The sequence below is a fragment of the Mytilus edulis genome, chromosome 7, assembly GCF_963676685.1.
Source record: "Mytilus edulis chromosome 7, xbMytEdul2.2, whole genome shotgun sequence".
NCBI classification, from domain to species: domain Eukaryota; kingdom Metazoa; phylum Mollusca; class Bivalvia; order Mytilida; family Mytilidae; genus Mytilus; species Mytilus edulis.
In genome coordinates, this window is record NC_092350.1 from 9,289,418 (window position 1) to 9,310,403 (window position 20,986).

At 32.9% G+C, this 20,986-nt stretch overlaps 1 protein-coding gene across 3 annotated transcripts; it reads right to left on the bottom strand.

Moving 5' to 3' along the window:
- Nucleotides 1-2,189: 2,189 nt before the first annotated feature.
- On the bottom strand, nucleotides 2,190-20,341 carry LOC139529872 (type-2 histone deacetylase 2-like). 3 transcript variants are annotated; one of them, XM_071325812.1, is made up of 7 exons: nucleotides 20,098-20,341; nucleotides 19,603-19,653; nucleotides 19,278-19,322; nucleotides 16,932-17,048; nucleotides 15,184-15,237; nucleotides 13,883-14,512; nucleotides 2,190-3,204 (listed from the first exon to the last, which is right to left on the bottom strand). In XM_071325812.1, exons 1-7 carry the CDS (start codon nucleotides 20,138-20,140, stop codon nucleotides 3,140-3,142), a joined length of 1,005 nt encoding a protein of 334 aa, XP_071181913.1. In that variant the 5' UTR covers nucleotides 20,141-20,341; the 3' UTR covers nucleotides 2,190-3,139. The 3 variants fall into 3 exon arrangements, with proteins under 3 accessions (XP_071181913.1, XP_071181912.1, XP_071181911.1); XM_071325811.1 differs by lacking the exons at nucleotides 13,883-14,512; nucleotides 15,184-15,237; nucleotides 16,932-17,048; ... (1 more) ...; nucleotides 19,603-19,653; nucleotides 20,098-20,341 and adding exons at nucleotides 3,668-3,703; nucleotides 4,826-5,434; nucleotides 7,159-7,434; nucleotides 9,413-10,420; XM_071325810.1 differs by lacking the exons at nucleotides 13,883-14,512; nucleotides 15,184-15,237; nucleotides 16,932-17,048; ... (1 more) ...; nucleotides 19,603-19,653; nucleotides 20,098-20,341 and adding exons at nucleotides 4,826-5,434; nucleotides 7,159-7,434; nucleotides 9,413-10,420.
- Between the last annotated feature and the right edge of the window lie 645 nt (nucleotides 20,342-20,986).

The following is a 20,986-nucleotide window of genomic DNA, read 5'->3' on the forward strand; positions in this document are numbered from 1 at the left end:
TCTAAAATTTTAAAACATAGAAGATTTGTGTCCAACGAAAAAACTAAATATTTTTGAAAATATAAGGTGATATTCAACATATTTTGTATTGTAAAGGGAGAATTAAATATAACCATAACATCCTTATAGATGGAACAGCACGTCTTAATATCATTATGTTTATCGTGGGGTTCGTGTTGCTTAGTCTATAGTTTTCTATGTTGTGTGATGTGTTCTATTATTTGTCTGTTTGTCTTTTTTTCTTTTTTAGCAGTGGCGTTCTCAGTTTATTTTCGATTTATGAGTTGGACTGTCCCTCTGGTATCTTTCGCCCAACTTATTACGAATGAATATGTTTTAAAGACAAACAATTTACGGAAAAGACCATTCGTGTTATTTCGTATGTGAATACATCCTAATTTTCATGTACGATAGACAATGTATTTGGTGTGGGCAAAATACTATTAATTAAATTCTTACTTTCAAAATATTTTAGGTCGGAAGACTTGTTATAAAGGATGGAATTCAGAGTATGATGGATATCTGATGAGTGATCATTATACTCACAACAATAAGGATTTCGCATGTGTTGACATAAATCCAGAGACGTTGGACAACAAGAATAAAGATGAACATGGCATTTTGTTTTATCCTCTCCGAACAAAATGTGGCAGTTTGAGATGTCCTCCGTATACCAATGAGGCAGATGTTCTGTGTGTCGTTTGTTCAAAATAAATCATAAAGAGATGAATTTACAAAACGATTAATTGTTCCTGCGTTTTAAAGCTGTCACATTTGTATTCATCGATTTGATTTTAATTATTATATTTAATTAATAACATACAAAAACGTAACGTTTACGTAATTTACAAAAAATCCAAATTAATACAATAAAAATGAACGGACTCAATCATATGTATTATCATTTTGTGTGTATTAATGTCTATGTATCATCTAATTAACCATAGAGATGACATCCGAAGACTGTTGACGTTCTTATAACCCTAAATGGATATGAATATTGATAAACTAGTTGTTGGAAGCACAAATCGATTTTTAAAAGATGAGACAACTATGCATTCCCCAGTTCATAATTGGTTGGTAATTTATCGTTCAAAATCTGACCAGCCGGCATTAAAAAAGAAACAGATGATATCCAAGGGATATCAAAACTCACATGTTGATATAAAAAAAACTGACAATGCAATAGCAAAAAACAAAAGATAATCATGATAAAAACAACAGTATGCATATTACAACAAAGAAAACAAATGACCGAGCATAAAGAACACAAGAGTGCCGGGATGATCTTAGTTTTTCTGGAAGGGTAAGCAATTCAATTCAATTCAATTCAATATTTTATTTTATTTATTCAGTATTTTAAGCATATCGTGCTCCACATGATTTATCCGTAGATTTTGTGTACAAACACGGGGATAAGTATAATTCGATGATGTCTAATGGGAGAAAAGGGTATGGTTGTGATCAATTGAAACGGTCAAACAACCCCTGATGTTTTTGAAAGGATTATTCAACTTTACTACTTTAATTGATAGTTTCTAAGAAGTAATATGTATCAATGAAATACAAGCTCTGGAACTCGTTTCAACTGGATACACATTTTACATAAGTTACTGCTGCTTACTGCTCTTCGATACAAATAGAATTTTTCTGGAAGCCATAAAGAGTTTGTTGACCATTATGGAATATCTATTTCAAAGATTACTACAGATATGTTCCAATCGTCATAAACGCAATGCTTACTCCTTTGTCCGGTTGTGAATTAGATTTGTCACCGGTTTTGTTCTTTCATGAGCTAAGTGACTCGGAGGGTACCGCATCTAAAGCAGGATCTGCTTACCCTTCCGGCGCACCTGAGCTTAATCCAGGTTGTGGTGTAATTTTTGTAGATAGGACTTTAGTTTTCATTTCTGTGTTTTGTGTGCTCGAATTTGTCTTTTGATCTTTTGTTTCTTTTTTAAAACTGTATTGCTTGACCGCACATAGCCGACTATACGCTATGTTTTTTTTACATTTTTGAATGCCTTTCGTTTGCCTATAATTGCTTATATTCACTTATCTAAATTTTGGTGTATCTTTTGTCTCATACAACATTCATTCATGGTTGATTCGCATGTCTTTTAAGACTTAGGTTTCATTAAAAATGTACTTTTCTTTAAGTCAGTTTTTAGTATGAATACAACATGAAATACGAACAAATGTTTTATTATAAATATGACATGATATTTGTACAAATATTAAACAAAATGATGAACAAATTATGCATTTCTGATACTTATAAGTAGACTTTTCATAATATTCCTTATTAAAAATAATTAATCAAAATTTCAGATAATTGCACATCGTGGTATATTGAACTACATACCCTTTTTAAAACAGGTCCATAAATGCAGTTATACATGAACATATGTTAATCATGAAAATATTCCTAAAGATATTCATACAAACTGTAACAAAAAGATAATTAGTTCATTGTAATGCATTTATCAAAAATATATTGATGTGAGGTATGTCAAAAGTACCTGATTTAACAATCTCACTATGAAATATAACTACCAACAAATTCTTTTGTACGATAACATAGTTAGATATAACGTTGGTATTACGGTGTTCAAATAGGTCTTATCTCCAAAATGATAGCTTTTCTGTCAAATCCGTCATTGACTCTCTAATGAAATACCAGGCGTACAAGTTGTTTTCCTTAGAAAGGACATACATTTCATGTCTATGAACTAGCCGGAAAAGCATATCTAGTTGTGATGAGTATATGTAATCTTTTTCAGTAGGTGTGTTACATTAGAACCAATCTAAAATTGACAAAGCGTAACAACTTGATTAAGCGTTTGTGTGTGAGTGATTAATAGCAGAATGAAAAAGATAATTGGCAAATACACTATTTGCGTATTGTAATATTTGCATTTGAATCAAAATCAAATAACTCGTTTCTCAAGAAAGACACGATACAATTTTAAATTGAATGAAACATATGCTTTAACATCGAAAAACAACAAGAAATTGTAACAGTTATTATTTGTAGATGTTGGTGAAATGATTTCCAAAACAACGAATTCATCTTCCATTGTTGTCGTACTTTTTGTTTTGTAGACTCAGTCCCAAGACCTTCCGAATAGAACTTCCGTTATACGGGACTTGGCATAAATACTGGAACACCACCTGGTCCCGTTAAGCTGCCTGAGGGAGAAGCTGAAATATATATTAAAATGTAAGAAAGTATATACGAGGCAATAAAAATCAAAAGTCAACGACAACTGATGACATCTGGTAAAAAAAGAAAGACGAAAAGACAAATATAAATACATCCTTATCAATTGACTATTTACTTGAAGGTCATTGAAGAAAAAACGTTATCATTGACTTAAACCATTGGAAATGGAAAAAGATGTACAAGTCTATAACATAATAAATAGTTAACAATAGTTTATTATCTTTTTCAATTAATGCTCATGCAATACACATACACATACACATGGACAGTACATAGTTGACACTTGTTATGTGTTGATTAGTGTAACGCTATACATTGGTTGTTATAATGCTATGATATACCATGACATATAAAGCAAATGAGATTATATTGTTTTGTGTAAAAGATGTGTTAGAAAATGAACAGAGGTAGGTGTGAAGAATAAAGTCTGTTTGTTCATACACAGTAAGGTAGAAGATCTCTACACGATGTTCCATCCTAAAAATATAAAGGTAATTCCCAAATGATTAACAAACAAAGCAACAGTATATAAACTATAAGGTCCTTAATTATAATAAACATATGCACTTTGCTTAAGTGTAAACGAATATCATCGGAGTTGGTTTTAATTTGTAGACGGTGAATATAAATGTCAGGTTACTGCTTTCTGATGTTTATATACTGAATACTGAGACCTAACATATAACTGTGTAGATATTCAGTACATAACGCATAGTAGATATTCAGTACATAACGCATAGTAGATATTCAGTACATAACGCATAGCATATATCCCCAACATCACAATACAGTGTATGTCTCAAATAATTCATATTCTCGGAAATAGCGTCTTCTGCCTTGTAATATTTTACAACCTCAATCAGAGATAATTCGTAGAACTTGTTGTTTAAAATGTTCCCTCTTGCTTCGATTAGTGTAAAATTTACTCACAAGTAAAACATAAATATAATAAAGGCACGGAATTGCATGAATTATTTGATGCACATGATTAGCAACATATCCGACCATGAAAACGACATATTTGACTCATTGATATACTAACACTTTAAGCTCCACGTTCTGACAATTCCGACAGAATTTCAGCCTGCTCTGGATCCATGTTTTCTAACATTGAAGCGTTAATTATTGTTCCATCCGGAAGTCGAATGGATTCTCCAGGCTCAGTAGTAGTAGCTGCCTCGGTTGTACTCGTTGAAATCATTGTAGTAGTTACGGTCGATGTTGGCGTAACAAGTGCTTGTGTAGTCGTGTTAACTATTATACTACTATTATCAACTACTGTCATATTCTGATTCAGGATGTCAGATGTATTAGCATTAACGCTAACTGATTCAAAGGAAGAATGTGATTGTGATATGTTTAAACCAGTGTTTCTTGTATCTAGAGTTGAGTTTATTTGATCGCTTATATTGTATGGGTTATCACTAGGCAATGTACTATCAGTTGAATTATATGTGGTGCTATTTGTTTTCACACTGTAATGTGTATTATTCGAATCATGTTTAGTGATAACACTACCATTTACAGGTTTAGCATTTACACTAACATAATTTGATATACTATTAAACGCTACATCCACAAAATGTGAAATAAGTTTACCTAAATTAGATATCTGTGACGTTGGTGTTGTCATCGCCGCCATAAATTGAAGTGTTGGATCTGTTACGTAGTTGTGCGGCAGCAATGATGATACTGTTGTCATTATATTTGGAATATGTGTTACAGGATTTAATATGTCATTAAATCCTATTGGATTAGAAGTTGCGAAAAGAGAGACAGCATGATCCGGTGACGTCACTGGTATTGCGTTCATGTCAGATGGTGCTGCCATCCCATTGACAGAAAAATCTCCAGAAGATTGTATGACTGGATTGGATAAATGATTAGACTGATGATATTGACTAAGGCTTCCACTACCGACAATAGGGGTCGGAGAAGGTTTAGAAAACCAAACAGCAACACCTCCTCCTGGGGTTGGTCCGAAATGTTGATTCGTAATGACGCCATGATTTCCGACACTGTCTATGATGAGCTGAGATGGCGTAGGTGCTTCTAGTGTAGGTTGTTTAATCGTTGATGGTTGTGTTGTAACGAATTTTGTAACAGGCAAAGGTGACGGAGACATGCTGCTAACGTGCTGTAAATGTTTAGATCCAACGTCAAGTCCCCTTCTATTCAGAATAATTTGCATCTTGGAAGGCGAAATAGCTGGAATATTAAATATACAATTCAATCACAAAACGAAATGGTTATAGTACAACTTAAAAAACTGATCTTGATATTGACATCAAATAGTTTTCTGTACCCTTTATTCAACGGTTTTAAATAAAATCAACGATTTGGTTTTATTTGACTGTGCAAAATTAAAACTTTTTCAGGCCTTATTTGTAATTTTCCCTGCTTATGTTAACTTTAATTATTATCTGGTATTTAAGGTATTTATGTTACATAAAATAGTTATACAGGGGAAATAAGAAATTACAAAATCATATTTTATTTACAAAATGTCCAACTGATTGAAATCCTTATGACAGTAAACAAGAATCCATTTAAAAGAACCAACCGACGATCTTATCTATGTGAAAGGCCACCAAAACCAGTCACAGATAGTAAATTATAGAAATCAATAGCCATTTTTCTACTATATGGGCACAGTATTGCGTTTATTTCGATGAAGTAGTTTACATTATTGTACAGTGGGTCAGCTCAATCCAGCCTGCGGGTACGAGATTGTCTCGCTACCTTGAAGATCCATTGTAAGCCTTGGGCAAGTATCTGCTTTGTTTTCGGGTTATGTTTTCTTTATCTCATTAACCGTTTCCATTTCCAATTCTAAATATTGTATTTTGTGAAGTGTTTTGTTTATTCAACTTTCCATATTTTAGCACTGTAGAGTGGTTATAACTATAAAGATAGATACAGTTAACTCTCGTTGTCTCGAACTCGGTTGACTCGAAATTTCGGATGAGTCGAAGTTTTCACGTGGTCCCGAACTTTATTCCATACAAAAGTATGTAATTCGACTCCTGATGAGTCGAAATTGGATGAGTCGAAATTTCGGTTGAGTCGAACTAAATCTACGGTCCCAAGGTTAACAAAAGCATTCAAAATTCTTTTTTTTTTTATCTCGAACTAATACACATATGTCAAAACATGACCTCCGGGATTTAAATGGATTGAAGAGTTAATCTGACAATACACGTGTAATTAAATTTCCGGTCATTGACCACTGTATTGATTTATGACATGCTATTTCCATGAGTGTTTACCTAAGATTATCTTTTATAGAATTTTGATAAATAATTAGTGATACATTGTTAATGTTCATGAAAAAGTATTTAAAATGTTTACAAAACAATTAATTTGTGATTAACACTAATGAGCTTGGGTGTGTATAAAGTGAGGATTATGGCTTCCGTTGATAATCACCTAAAAACTACTCAAACGGCGTCTTTGATCTTGTTATATTTTCTTTTGAAAAGAAAGAGTGAGATAAAACAAAATGAATAGAAATCAAAATTTTCTTAAATCTTTTGTATCCGAGAATAAACAATTTTGTCAGCTATAACTGACCTGAATAACGAAACTATCGATTGGAATTTACACTCTTGGAAAAGCCATAGGATTTTTTTTTAATTGAGACAATCGAATAAGTAAAAATAATGTCATTATAATAATAAAAGACTGTGACATACAAATACATCGATCTGATACTAGAATATCGATCCCCTTGCCATATTCACCCGGATTTATTTTAGCTTTACCAAGCTAGGCAAGAGTTGTGTCCCTTAGATTGTCGAACTTCCGGTGTTCGTTTGAGTCGAACTACGTGTATCTCGAAATATTTCTCTGGTCCGGCTGACTTCGACATAACGAGAGTCGACTGTATATGTAGCGCAACATTCTTTTTCAAGCAGTAAACATTTACTCACCAACTTGCTGTCTGAGTTTTAATAATTTGCTTTTTGATTTCATCAGAACTTTCTTAACACTGTTCAACATTGTTGTATAATTCAGCGAAGCTTTCAATGTTCCCTTCACAGGATCAATGAAGTTTTGTTTGAACAGATCACGAAGGACGTTAGAAATCAGGCCTTTCAAAGTTGCTTTGTCTACATTCTTGATTCCTAAGCTTTTCTTTAATGTGCTTGTCAATCTTCCATTCGGTCCTAATATGTCCAATGCTGATGGTTTCGATGTTGTTGATACTGCAATTATAATAAATTAGATATAGTAAAGTTGGATGTAATGTATAAATCTTAAACAAATATATCAAAACTTGTATTCAGTGTGAAATCCGGTTTCTTTCAAAAAATTCAAGCACATCGAGAGCAGCAAAAAAGCTACCGTTTGTGTTGTTATAACCACTGCTAGTAACCGAGGGTTTCTATAGCCCAGTAACCAGTATTTCGTTACTGGAAGAATATAAGGATATAGCTTCATTCGATTTTCTGTTATCAAATTTGGGAAATTATTTTCAATTATGGAATATGTTTCCCTCATTGTAAACTCTAATTCGTTTTCATGCTTTTGCTGTACTTTTTTGTCCGTTTTGATCCCTTTAGTTTAATAGTTCTCCATATTTCTCCAGATTTAGAAATGTTTTAGACTCGATCATCACTGGAGAGACATGTAATATCTCCAAAGCCACTCATTATATTTTTTTGGAGCTTGTGACTTTTAAAAAAGCGATACATAGCTATCCTACATTCCGTCGTTCACAAATACTCACTCTGTGGTTAAAGATTTTGAAATTGTAATGACTTTCTTAAACTATCCTTGATTTCTACCAAACTTGGACAGAACCTTGTGTATGATCCTTAGATAGAATTCAAAAGTAACATATGTAAAAGGAAATCCTGTTTATCAATATTTTGCATACAAATTGACTGTTTTTGCCAGTTAACATTACATTCACTCTGTAGTTTAAGTTATTTTTAATTCTAAAGACTTTCTTAAAATATCTTTAATGTCTACCAAACCTGGACAGAAGCTTGTTTATGATCATAAGATAGTATCCAGAAGTCAATTTTGGTTAAAAAAAAATCCCGTTTTCCCGTATTTAGAGTATGAATGAAATAAGGTTTTTTTTCTGCCAGTTAACATCACACTAACTCTGTACTTAAAGTTTTAAAAATATTGATAACGTTCTAAAACTACCATAGATTTGTACCAAACTTGGATAAAAGTCTGTTATGATCAAAAGCTAGTATAAAAATGTATTTCCTGTTCTTTCGTATAATACTTATAATTGGACTTCCAGTTGACCTTACATACAGGCATACAGTCTACTATTAAGGTTTTGTAAAATTTATTAGAAACATAAATCATCCTTACGAAACCAAATAAATGCGACAGAATCTTCTTGCAATCAAAAGATAGTTTCTAAAGGAAAATATCTAATTATTTTTCCCAATTATTGTTGATCGACTTTTAACGCTAAAGCGATACAAAGCAATCATGTATCACACTGAAAACATAGACAACAGCAACAGTAGGCGAGACACTTGGTCGGAACCCTTACGACTTTTCATTTTCTATTAGAGAAAAATCAATGAAATTGAGTCTGCCCTTAATGTGTAATACCACCAAATCATGGCACGTCACATCAAGTTGTATACAAAAAAGGTTCGGGGGAAAAATATTTTCCTTGAATTTGACAGTTGAAGGAAATTTATCTTACATTTCATTGCAGTAAAAAAAAAATCTGTGTCATAGACATATACATTGGGTGTGTCAAAGCACCATTATTATTTTAATTTGTATTTCTCTAGAATATTTTGGAAATTTAAGGTTACATGTTACTAAAGCTTGTACAAGGAAGAAAATGAATCACAATTTGAAAGGTTAACTACCAGTGATGGTTATTTTCTTATATGCAATGAAACATTATGTGAGATTTTTTATTTTACGTGACAGAATAAAACGTTAATCATGCCAAGTATTTCTTTAGTTAAAACAAAATTAAATTCTGCACATTTTTTTTGGAAAGTGCAAATTCAACAAAGACTAATATATAGAAGAAATCAATGGTGGTATTCCACCTTAACATTGAAAACCCGGTATTTTATATAATATAACCAAATAAAATGAAAATATTCCTCGAAAATATGGTAAGCTTGAAATATTCTTTCATTATATATCAGATAATTATATTATCAGATGTCTAAATGATATAATACTTACCACTGATATCGATAATGTGTGGCTCTGCATTCGTCGATGAGACAGGAACAACTGGTGCTGTCGGTAGGACATCATTTATATTCACAGAAGAAACATTAGTACTATTTAATAATGTACTGTTAACGATATCACTTGTAGCATTTAATGTTAACATATCACTTGTAGCATTTAATGTTAACATAGCATTTGTAGCATTAGATGTTAACGTAGCATTTGACAGGAACTCTGTCATATTAGTATAAGTAATGACATCATTAACATTGGCTGTTAGATTAGTATAAGTAGCCATGCCAATATATGTAATGTTAGACATAGAAGTCACGTTGTTATTAGCAGTTATGTTCAAGTCTGTGGTTAGATTATATATTTCACTTCCTGTGTTATATGTTGATGTTATGTTATCCATCAGAGTGCCGAAGTTATTTCCAAGATTTACGGTTGTAGCATTTGGATGGTAAATTACTGCAACTGAATTATTTAAAGTGTCTATTGGTATAATTCCATGAGTTTCCACAAGTACTTGATTAGTCGGAAATGTATTTAAAGTGTCCATTGGCATAATTCCATGAGTATCCAAAACGGTTTTAATTGGCAATGTATTTAAAGTGTCCAAATGCATACTCCCAATAGTATCCAGTACGTGTTTAGTCGGCAAAGTATTGAGAGTTTCTATTGGCATACTCCCATGAGTATCCAGTACGTGTTTAGTCGGCAAAGTATTGAGAGTTTCTATTGGCATACTCCCATGAGTATCCAGTATGTGTTTAGTCGGCAAAGTATTGAGAGTTTCTATTGGCACACTCCCATGAGTATCCAGTACGTGTTTAGTCGGCAAAGTATTGAGAGTTTCTATTGGCATACTCCCAATAGTATCCAGTACGTGTTTAGTCGGCAAAGTATTGAGAGTTTCTATTGGCATACTCCCAATAGTATCCAGTACGTGTTTAGTCGGCAAAGAATTTAAAGTTTCTATTGGCATACTTCCAAGATTATCCAAAACGTGTTTAGTTGGCATACTTCCAAGGGTATCCACAAGTACTTGTTTAGTCGGGAAGGAAGTCTCAAACGTTGAGAACAATGATGGTTTCGTGGGATTCACTGTCAAATTTAATGTCTCTATAGCTCCAACCTTAATGCTAGAAGGTGTGACAGTTGTACCGGTACTATTTCTGGTTGTATTATCAATAACCACATCACTTGGAGCTAGTTGATTATTAGGGAAAGATTTAGTTGCATTGTTAAGGCCTAAAAATCCTTGTGCTCCCATAATTTGATTGTTTTGTTGCATTAGTATTTGTTGTATGTTACGTTGTAATAATTGGCGTAAGCCTTGGTTGTTGTTAATTGAATTTTGCAGGTGGTTTTTTGTGATAGGGATTGCCAACATGTTATTCATCATGTTATTTTGTGGTAGATTATGACCAAATAACATATTATGACCTTGATTCTGGGTTGATGGCATGCTTTGCAAAAGTGAATTTCCCTGTAATAAATTTTGTATGTTAAACATGTTTGGATTCATTTGTGCTGCCAAATTATTGGTCGAATGACCAAATGTATTAATGTGACTTATATCATGACCTCCACTTAATCCGAAGTCTTGAGGCTGTAGAGCGTTTTGCATTTGTATATTAACAATTCGTTGTGCCGTTGCAAGATTAGTGTCGGTTGGTGTATTTAAAATGTTAGGATTATTTTGTTGGTTAATGTTGGTATGTGGAACCATGTTAGCGTTTGATAGTAATCCATTCAGCCCAAAATGTTGATTACTATTCTGCAAATCCTGATTTGTGTTGGTTCCTAAGTTGTTTTGCTTAAGTAATGTCTGCAGCAATACTGACACATTGTCTTGAGGATTGGATAATGAATTTGAACTTGTACTTGGTTGTCCTGTATGTTGTTGCTGTTTTGTTGCAAAGTTCGTTGTAGACATAAAAGGAACATTGTTTTGTTTGTTTTCTAACATGTTTTGAATAGAAAGAAGTTGATTTTGATTTGATGCTTGTCCACTTAAACCTGGTGTATGTTGCATGGTTCCAAGCATGTTTTGAATAGAAAGAAGTTGGTTTTGATTTTCAGCCTGTCCACCCAAACCTTGTGTTTGTTGCATTGTACCTAACATGTTTTGGATAGAATTAACTTGGTTTTGATTTGATGCTTGTCCACTTAAACCTGGTGTTTGTTGCATTGTTCCTAACATGTTTTGTATAGAATTAACTTGGTTTTGATTTGATGCTTGTCCGCTTAAACCTTGTGTTTGTTGCATTCTATCCAGCATGTTTTGGATAGAATTAAGTTGTTTTGGATTAGATGCCTGTCCACTTAAAACTGGTATTTGTTGCATTGTTCCTAACATGTTTTGGATAGAATTAACTTGGTTTTGATTTGTTGCCTGTCCACTCGAACCTGGTGTTTGTTGTATGTTTCCTAACAATTTTTGGATAGAATTAACTTGGTTTTGATTTGATGCTTGTCCGCTTAAACCTTGTGTCTGCTGCATAGTTTCTAACATGTTTTGAATAGAAAGAAGTTTATTTTTATTTGTTGCCTGTCCGCTCGAATCTGGTGCTGGTTGTATGTTTCCTAACATGTTTTGGATAGAATTAACTTTGTTTTGATTTGATGCTTGTCCGCTTAAACCTTGTGTTTGTTGCATTGTATTCAGCATGTTTTGGATAGAATTAACTTGGTTTTGATTTGATGCTTGTCCGCTTAAACCTTGTGTGTGTTGCATTGTATTCAGCATGTTTTGGATAGAATTAAGTTGGTTTTGATTTGCTGTCTGTCCACTTGATCCTGATGCTTGTTGTTTGTTTTCTAACATGTTTTGGATAGAATTAACTTGGTTTTGATTTGCTGCCTGTCCACTCAATCCTGATGCTTGTTGTTTGTTTCCTAACATGTTTTGGATAGAATTAAGTTGGTTTTTGTTTGCTGTCTGTCCACTTTGTGTTTGTTGTTTGTTTCCTATCATGTTTTGAGTAGAATGAATTGGTTTTTGATTTACTGCTAGTCCACCTGAACCTGGTGTTTGTTGTAGTAAATTCGTCAAAAGTGCCTGTAATGTATTAGCTTGATTTTGAGGTTGTATGTCGCCAATCGAATTTATGAGACTAGCATCCATTCCTGTGCTAGTGCTTGGTGTCGGTTGTAATTTGTTTGCTTGATTCTGATGTTGTATGCCGCCAATCAGATTTATGTGACTATTATCCACTCCTGTGCTTATGCTTGGTCTCTGTTGTAATGTTTTTGCTTGATTATGATGTTGTATACCGCCAATCATATTTATGTGACTATTATCCACTCCTGTGCTTATGCTTGGTCTCTGTTGTAATGTGTTAGCTTGATTCTGATGTTGTATACCGCTAATCATATTTATGTGACTATTATCCACTCCTGTGCTAGTGCTTGGTGACTGTTGTAATGTATTCATTGTGTTAAGGTTAGATGATAAACTATTTCCCAATGATGATAAGCCATTATTGTTATTTGACGACGGTGGAATGTCATTGTGAGTGACAGGTTGTGTAATGACAGGTGTAGCGCCAATGTTGTTATTAGTTGCAAGTAATTTTGTAATAACTTGTTGAAGAAGTGATTGTAGATTTTCATTCTTAGGGTTAGCAGTTTGTGTGCTTTGTATATTTTGAATTTTAGGGTTAGCAGTTTGTATGTTTTGTTGGTTTATGTTCTGAAAATTACTATTACTTTGAAACGAGTTTTGAGTTGGTTGGTTGAAATTATCATTATGCGTATTTTGTGATTGAAATTCATTTGTTGGATTTGATAATGGTCTCAGTATTTGTTGTTTGTTCCCCATTTGCATTCCTGGAAAAATGTCATTTAGTGTCAAGCCTGACAACTGATTGTTTTGTAGATTTGCAATGTTTTGATCATTTAGAAGATCTGGATTGTTCATTAACGTATGTGAATTACTTTGTACAGATGTTTGATGTCCAACTAAATTACTATTTGGCGCAAACTGATCAGCTTGTGTGTTCTGTTGTGAACTTAAACCTGAATTTTGTCCATTACTATTAGGTGCGTGTATTTGGTTGATGTTTTGTGATGATGATGATGATGACAAAAATGTCGGTGTATTTTGAAGGTTATTGTGAACATCTAGGTGGTGGTCTTGTAAACCAGGATCATTAAAATTAATACTCTTGTGATGAAATGGCTCTGGGTTAACAGGTGTCAAAAAATTATGTGGGTCTTGGCCCTGACCGTCAAAATTATTACCACTTAGCCGGTCAAAAACATTACGATTTTGAGCACTTAACTGATCTCTTGCTCCAAAGTTCTGAAAACGATTGTTATTTTGTAATTTGGAGTTGTCAAACATGGACACAGCGCCTTGAGACAAGTTAGTGTCTGACCGCACGTTTGTTTTTTCATTATTAATATTACTACCGCCTTGGTTAGTATTAATTGATATAGATACTTTTCTAGTTTGATCACCTGACTGACCATTTGAACTGCCGGTGTCGCCAATTAGATTTACAGATCTTGGTGAGTTAAACAAATCGACTGGTTCTGTACGTGTATCCTGTAGTCTGTTATTGTTTCTTTCTGGTATCCTGTTTCTGTTAGTTTCAAGCATTCTATTTCTATCTGCCAGTGTGTTAACGCGGCGATTCTGAGAAGACGTGTCAATGTTAGATCTATCCATCGTTTTGGTCGTTAATTGTCCAGTAGATCTGTCCAAAACGTTTAATCTCCTCATACTTGGTAACTTGTTTGATGTCTGAGTCCTTCGCATGCTTCTCACAGTATCCAAAAATCTATTTCTTGACTGCTGTTGGGAGTTTTGATCTAGTTGAGTCGTTGGAACGTTTTCGGTCTGAACACCGGCCGGTACAGCTCCTGCAGTATTTGGTCCAGTATGGTTTATTGTAACTTCAACTACCTCGTCCACACTCGTCTGTGGACGTCTACTCGTCTGTGAACGACCACTTGTCTGTGAGCGTCCATTGGTCTGTGATCTTCCACTCGTCTGTGAACGTCCACTTGACTGTGAACGTCGGATTTCATTTTGTCGTCGCCGCTGAGGAATTATTCTATTCTGTTGTTGACTAGTACGAGTAGAACTTCTTGTGCCTGTAGTATAGATAAAAATATGTTTTCGTAAAGTATTTTGTTTGATTAGGAAAGGATTATGCGCGTCACTGATGAGTCTTATGTAGACGAAACGTGCGTCTGGCGTACTCAATTATAATCCTGGTACCTTTGATAACTAATTATAGTCAAATTGTTACTGTTTATTAAGTTTCATTTGATTGATTAGTTTAATCTCCATCAGTGACACTAAAAGCCAAAAGCCGAAAAACAGAAAGGACATCTCAAAAACTTAATTGTTAGTTTAAATCGAAATATCTTTATTTGCCTTACGTTCTACAAGTTCCATCGATGACTTTCTCAAAGTATATAATGTAATATATAACATTATTTATTGAAAGAAGAATACTTCTTTAATGTAAAAATACATTTCATTACTCATAACAAATACGTTTTACGTATGAAAAAAAAATACGATCATGCGAGTGGCATCGTGGATTATTCCTATTGGACAGACTTGTATTGACCAACTAGCAGGCGTTTTAGTAGTTCAATTATTGTGTCAGAATGCTTGCAATACTTCTACTCATTTGTTTAATTGGTCATATTGATATTGTTATATTTAAATTGATACTGCTTTAACATGCTTATTTTGCACACTACGAGGTACAATCATTAAATTGTAATCTAATAGAAATAAATTAATAAAGTACCTGATTGTCCAGTTCTTGGTCTGAGGATTACCATAGATGGTCTTCTTTGTTGAACTAAAATAAAACAATATTTATTTTTAGAAAGTTATAATGTCATAATGATCAACAGATTAAATGACTTTTATAAATGTTTTTACATCTTTTATAATTGAAATTATTTAGGGGAAAAGGATGAAAAGGATGAAATACACAGACAAATTAGTCTTACACCGCTCCTGGTAATATGCGTGACTCTAGTTCAAAACATTTTTCGTGGTTGCATTCAGTGATTTCTCAGTAAAATTGCAGTAGATTTTTTCAATGGACTATGGTATCTTATGTTTTAGATGAAAAAAACACATGCATTAATGTGGTTCGGTACCTAAAAAGCTTTGATTAGCCTAATGACCATTCAGGTCAAGATATAATTTTCTAATTTAGACAAATGCCAAAACCGTTTGTAGAGTATTCCCGCGCGGTTATAAAATAGTTTTTTGACTAGACATAAAATTAACATGCAGATATTACGACCAAAAACTGTTAAGTTTCTTAATATCGAACATGCAGCAGATAACAAGGATCGCAGCTTATGCCTTACAGAATATTATTTTGGAATGTCACAAAGGTACAAATAAAATAAGTAAATGATTTAAATAGTAAAAAATTGTGATCCCCTTTTTGCGTTATATGGTAAAACGGAATTCGAATGTTGGTCTGTGTATTGTTATTAAGGCTTTAAAGATACAGATACAACCATGTATGTATGTTTCATTCAAGTCTAAATAGTCCACTTCAAAAATAGATATAGATATAGATAAAAAGTAATGATCACTAATTGGAGTGAGACTATGAGAAGGCTGACCAGTTGAGTTGACAGTAAGATGACAGTGCGAAGGGAGAGTAAACTGATCATATAATTACCTCTTGTCTGGGGATCAGTGCTTGTAGCATTAGTTGGTAGATCATATAATTACCTCTTGTCTGGGGATCAGTGCTTGTAGCATTAGTTGGTAGATCATATAATTACCTCTTGTCTGGGGATCAGTGCTTGTAGCATTAGTTGGTAGATCATATAATTACCTCTTGTCTGGGGATCAGTGCTTGTAGCATTAGTTGGTAGATCATATAATTACCTCTTGTCTGGGGATCAGTGCTTGTAGCATTAGTTGGTAGATCATATAATTACCTCTTGTCTGGGGATCAGTGCTTGTAGCATTAGTTGGTAGATCATATAATTACCTCTTGTCTGGGGATCAGTGCTTGTAGCATTAGTTGGTAGATCATATAATTACCTCTTGTCTGGGGATCAGTGCTTGTAGCATTAGTTGGTAGATCATATAATTACCTCTTGTCTGGGGATCAGTGATTGTAGCATTAGTTGGTAGATCATATAATTACCTCTTGTCTGGGGATCAGTGCTTGTAGCATTAGTTGGTAGATCATATAATTACCTCTTGTCTGGGGATCAGTGCTTGTAGCATTAGTTGGTAGATCATATAATTACCTCTTGTCTGGGGATCAGTGCTTGTAGCATTAGTTGGTAGATCATATAATTACCTCTTGTCTGGGGATCAGTGATTGTAGCATTAGTTGGTAGATCATATAATTACCTCTTGTCTGGGGATCAGTGCTTGTAGCATTAGTTGGTAGATCATATAATTACCTCTTGTCTGGGGATCAGTGATTGTAGCATTAGTTGGTAGATCATATAATTACCTCTTGTCTGGGGATCAGTGCTTGTAGCATTAGTTGGTAGATCATATAATTACCTCTTGTCTGGGGATCAGTGCTTGTAGCATTAGTTGGTAGTAAGTTGGCCCTTCTGGCAGCAGCAACAATTGTTCTTATATTCAAAGGCATTCCATTAGAATCTACACGTCCTCGACCTGCTTTGAATCAATTAGATATATGTGAGCATTAACTCAGCAAAAATTATTAAAAAGTTCTTTGTACTTAAGAATTGTCATTTCAATATAAACTTTATTTAAGTTTCATCTGCAAATGTGTTTGCTGTAGTATATAGAATATACCCTCGGATTATTGTTTAATTAAAAATTCAAAACGTAAAATAAATCTTGGAACTAATCTTAATTGTTTAAAAATAAAACATTTACACCTATAAAAACAAATCTATTAACAAATGCGTTAATGCATACTGTTATAGTGGACATTATATTAAAGGATTGCTTTAATCTGAAATTTTGATTTCTTAACAGTGGAAATATGAAAAACAGATTTGCAAATTATAACTAAAATCTAATGTTTTTAATTTTCTGTTCAATTGAAATGTCATTAATGGATCAAAAACATATCTAATAATCCTTCATATTTTCTGTTCAGTATAATTCTTCACCAATAAACTGTGTTCTTCTTGAGTAAAAAATAAAAACGGTCAAGACGTGAGATAAAAGAGGTGATTTTTGTACCAAACAAAATATAGATAAAGTTTTACAAAACAATCATTTATAATCAAAACAATCTAAATATCTACTTCTATCCTTTTCAGTGTTATTTCTAAATGATATTTTAATAGGTTAGCATTAGTTGAGTTTCTCTAACTATGGATTACATTCTGAACATACTCAATTTTTATCTTGTTAATTACAATATTAAACAATAACGTTGATAACACCACCAATATTAAACACTACAGCGGTATTATATTTAGTCGATAAGAGTTAACAAATTGATTGAGCCATTAATTGATTAATTTATCGAATGTTGATTGGGTATTGATTAATTTATCGAATGTTGATTGGGTATTGATTAATTTATCGAATGTTGATTGGGTATTGATTAATTGGTTGCGTTAAACATTACTAGGCAACTAGTGTATTCATAGTCAGAAAGATAAAACAAAAATGTATTTATGTTGGTAAATAAAATAAAAATTCATATTTGTCCAGCTTAGTTCTATTCTATAATAAAAAAAAATATTTTGCAGGTATCTAATTACATCTCCAACCAATACTCGGGTTAAAAGCATAAGATGTTTGGTTGTTTTTATTAACTTTTAATCACAATTAATAATGGATAAATATGTCTAAGGGGAAGAACAGAGTAATATTGTCCTTTCCAAAGGAAGATATACAAGGATGGTGAGCTACTTTGACAGGTAATTGTTACCTCCTTTAGTGAAAAATTGCTCAGCGTCTGAAACGAAGTTAGTTCAAGTCCTAGTTGTTAGACTATGCAATTTGAAAGCATGATATGATATAGTAATATTCTTCAATCAAACAGCAGCATACATACACTAGCAAAATTACGTAGTACTTTGTCGTCGAAAGATAATGCGCATAAATATCGTTCAGGAGAGTATTAAGATTCAATATTGTTATTGAAAGGGACATTTGAAAATAATTTGCTTGTATTACTAGTAATGAACGCTTGAATGCATTTCATATATCCCAAAAACCATTATCATTAAAATACAACATATTTTTTAGTTTGGTGAATGATATTACAACAATGGATTATCATTTTATACACCTTCTTGTAGACTTATTCTTATGAAGCACAATTCAGGTAAAAATTATTTACGTCTCCTTAGAGTTCGTGAATTAGAGGGAAGAAATGTTTACGAAGAACAGCAGGATCTGATCTTAACACGAGTTTGGAAAGGTTGTGTTTGATTATAACGTTCCAGTACATTTGAAATGAACAATAATGTCTTATTTACAGACTTCCATGCAGTCTTCATCAAAACAAAATCCCGATGCCAAAAGTATACCTGCAAGAGGAACTCGAACTCTAAATATTCGGTTGTCTTGAAAAATTAATAGCTTTATTAAGTTCAATAACACTTTAACTTAAACACAAAGCAGATTATAACTTCTGGATACACAAATATGCGAAAGCTTAGTATTTATTTGCTCGTGGTTGCTGTAAAAGCGGAATATAAGTATTTACGAACATCATTCCGGCGCAGAGCTTTATTATAAAAACAATATACACAATTTTACAGAAATGTGCCACATTATCATATACGCTTAAAAATTAGGCGTTATTTGGGCATTTGAATAAAAGCAGTTTTATTCTGTAAGTATTTATAAACTTAATTTGATATATTGTTATATGTAGCTGATGATATGATTTCTGATATATTTCATTTTTACCTAGCCTAAGGCTGTCCCGACCATCAGGCCCACGAACAAGGTAGGCTGGAAGTCAAACATGTACACTCAATACAGATTAAACATTACACGTATAGATGCACTTGTAATTGTTTTCATTGTATATATTTCTTTACAGATATAAATATTGCTTTGACAAATTGATAGAGAAATGGGTAATTACAATGTACAATCTCGTATTTTGGAAGCTATGGTAATTTTACGTTACTTTTAAATGTGTGTTTTGTGTCTGATAAAATACATGTACTTCTAATGTTTTGTCTGAGGTTTAAAACAATGTTAACATTAGATTGAAAGAATGACTTACCTGGCATAAGTCGTAACCTTGTGCGCCCATTAGATGTTGGAATTAAAAACCCTAAATGAAAAATATATTAGTTTTAAAAATATCAAGAATTCCTAAGATATATCTGGTGCTATGTCAGAATTGTTGTATTCATATTAAATGTCTATTTACAAATTAGCAATTGATAAACTATCGCTAATTTTTCACATTAAAATTCGATCGAACAGAAACATGAAAATATACCACAGTTCTTTTGAATTAGAATCTCCAATCATTTTCTACTTTAAAAAAATGAGACTTCTATCGTTCTTATAGTACCGATGACCAATTTGCACAACTTAAAGCACCTAAAATAATACAATACAATTCAGTTTTAATTTGATATATAAGTCCTCAAAATAATGCTGATGTCAAATAACCAATTAAATGTTATATTAAAATTGAGAATGTCTAAGAGATAACAACCCGACCAAATAGCAGAAAACAGCCGACGGCCACTAATGGTCATACTTTTACCTATTAATCTTGGAGTTCCGCGTGCTTGTCCGTTTTGCAACATGGTTCTTAACGACTGGACTGCGCCCTCCTGTACTGGGGTTAGGATGACGCTACTTCCGTCACGAGCCGCACCATTAGTAACTCTGCTGTTCAGTCTATTTGTTCCCTCAATTCGACCATTTGCTTTAAAATTTATGGTAAAATATGTTTATAGATATATCCCAATACATTCTTTCAGGATTAAGGTTGGAAAAAAAATATTTATATTTTTTGTCAGAAAATTTTGTTTTAAATAACTAAAAGTTAGCAGTATGTTATTTAAGTGTCAGAAACCTACATAATTCATTGCCTTCAATTTCGTTGAATATTATACATGATCGTCATCTGTTCATTAAATTTTTTCTTCTTATTTGATTGAAACTAAAAAGCAATATTCCTCAAATTTATCATCATATTTTACATGATGCCGAAACTATTTTCAAAATACAGGTCAAGTGACGAAACAAAGTACAAGTGATTACTAGTACACGAATATTTATGCTTTCAATTGGTTTGTGTGTAGCTCTGGGTTAATATATATATATATAGTTTCATATTGGCGTGCTGGTTTTTATTAGTTATTATGAGATAAAAGCAAATATTAATATACATTTGATGAATGAGGTTGTTTTCTATGAATCTGTCATGGGCAGTGCAGGTAAGTTGGGACCTTAGTAACAAGATAGAAACAATGATCCAAATGTAGCATTGTTGAATTATATCATGGTTTTATATATTTTATTATACACACATTTGTGCCATTTTTTTCTTGTGAACATACGCATTTGAAGTATATTATATTATCGCTATTTTTCGAAATATTCCTTTGCAATTACTATATTCCTTTCTCAACATAGTAGAATGATAC

Excerpts from the sequence above, each read along its gene's own strand:
- LOC139529872 (XM_071325810.1), bottom strand. The coding sequence starts at position 10,391 with ATGCCAATAGAAACTTTAAATTCTTTGCCGACTAAACACGTACTGGAT. Across the intron at positions 7,435-9,412 it reads ACACATTATCGATATCAGTG|TATCAACAACATCGAAACCA; the intron begins GTAAGTATTATA and ends TTATAATTGCAG. Across the intron at positions 5,435-7,158 it reads AAAACTCAGACAGCAAGTTG|CTATTTCGCCTTCCAAGATG; the intron begins GTGAGTAAATGT and ends TTAATATTCCAG.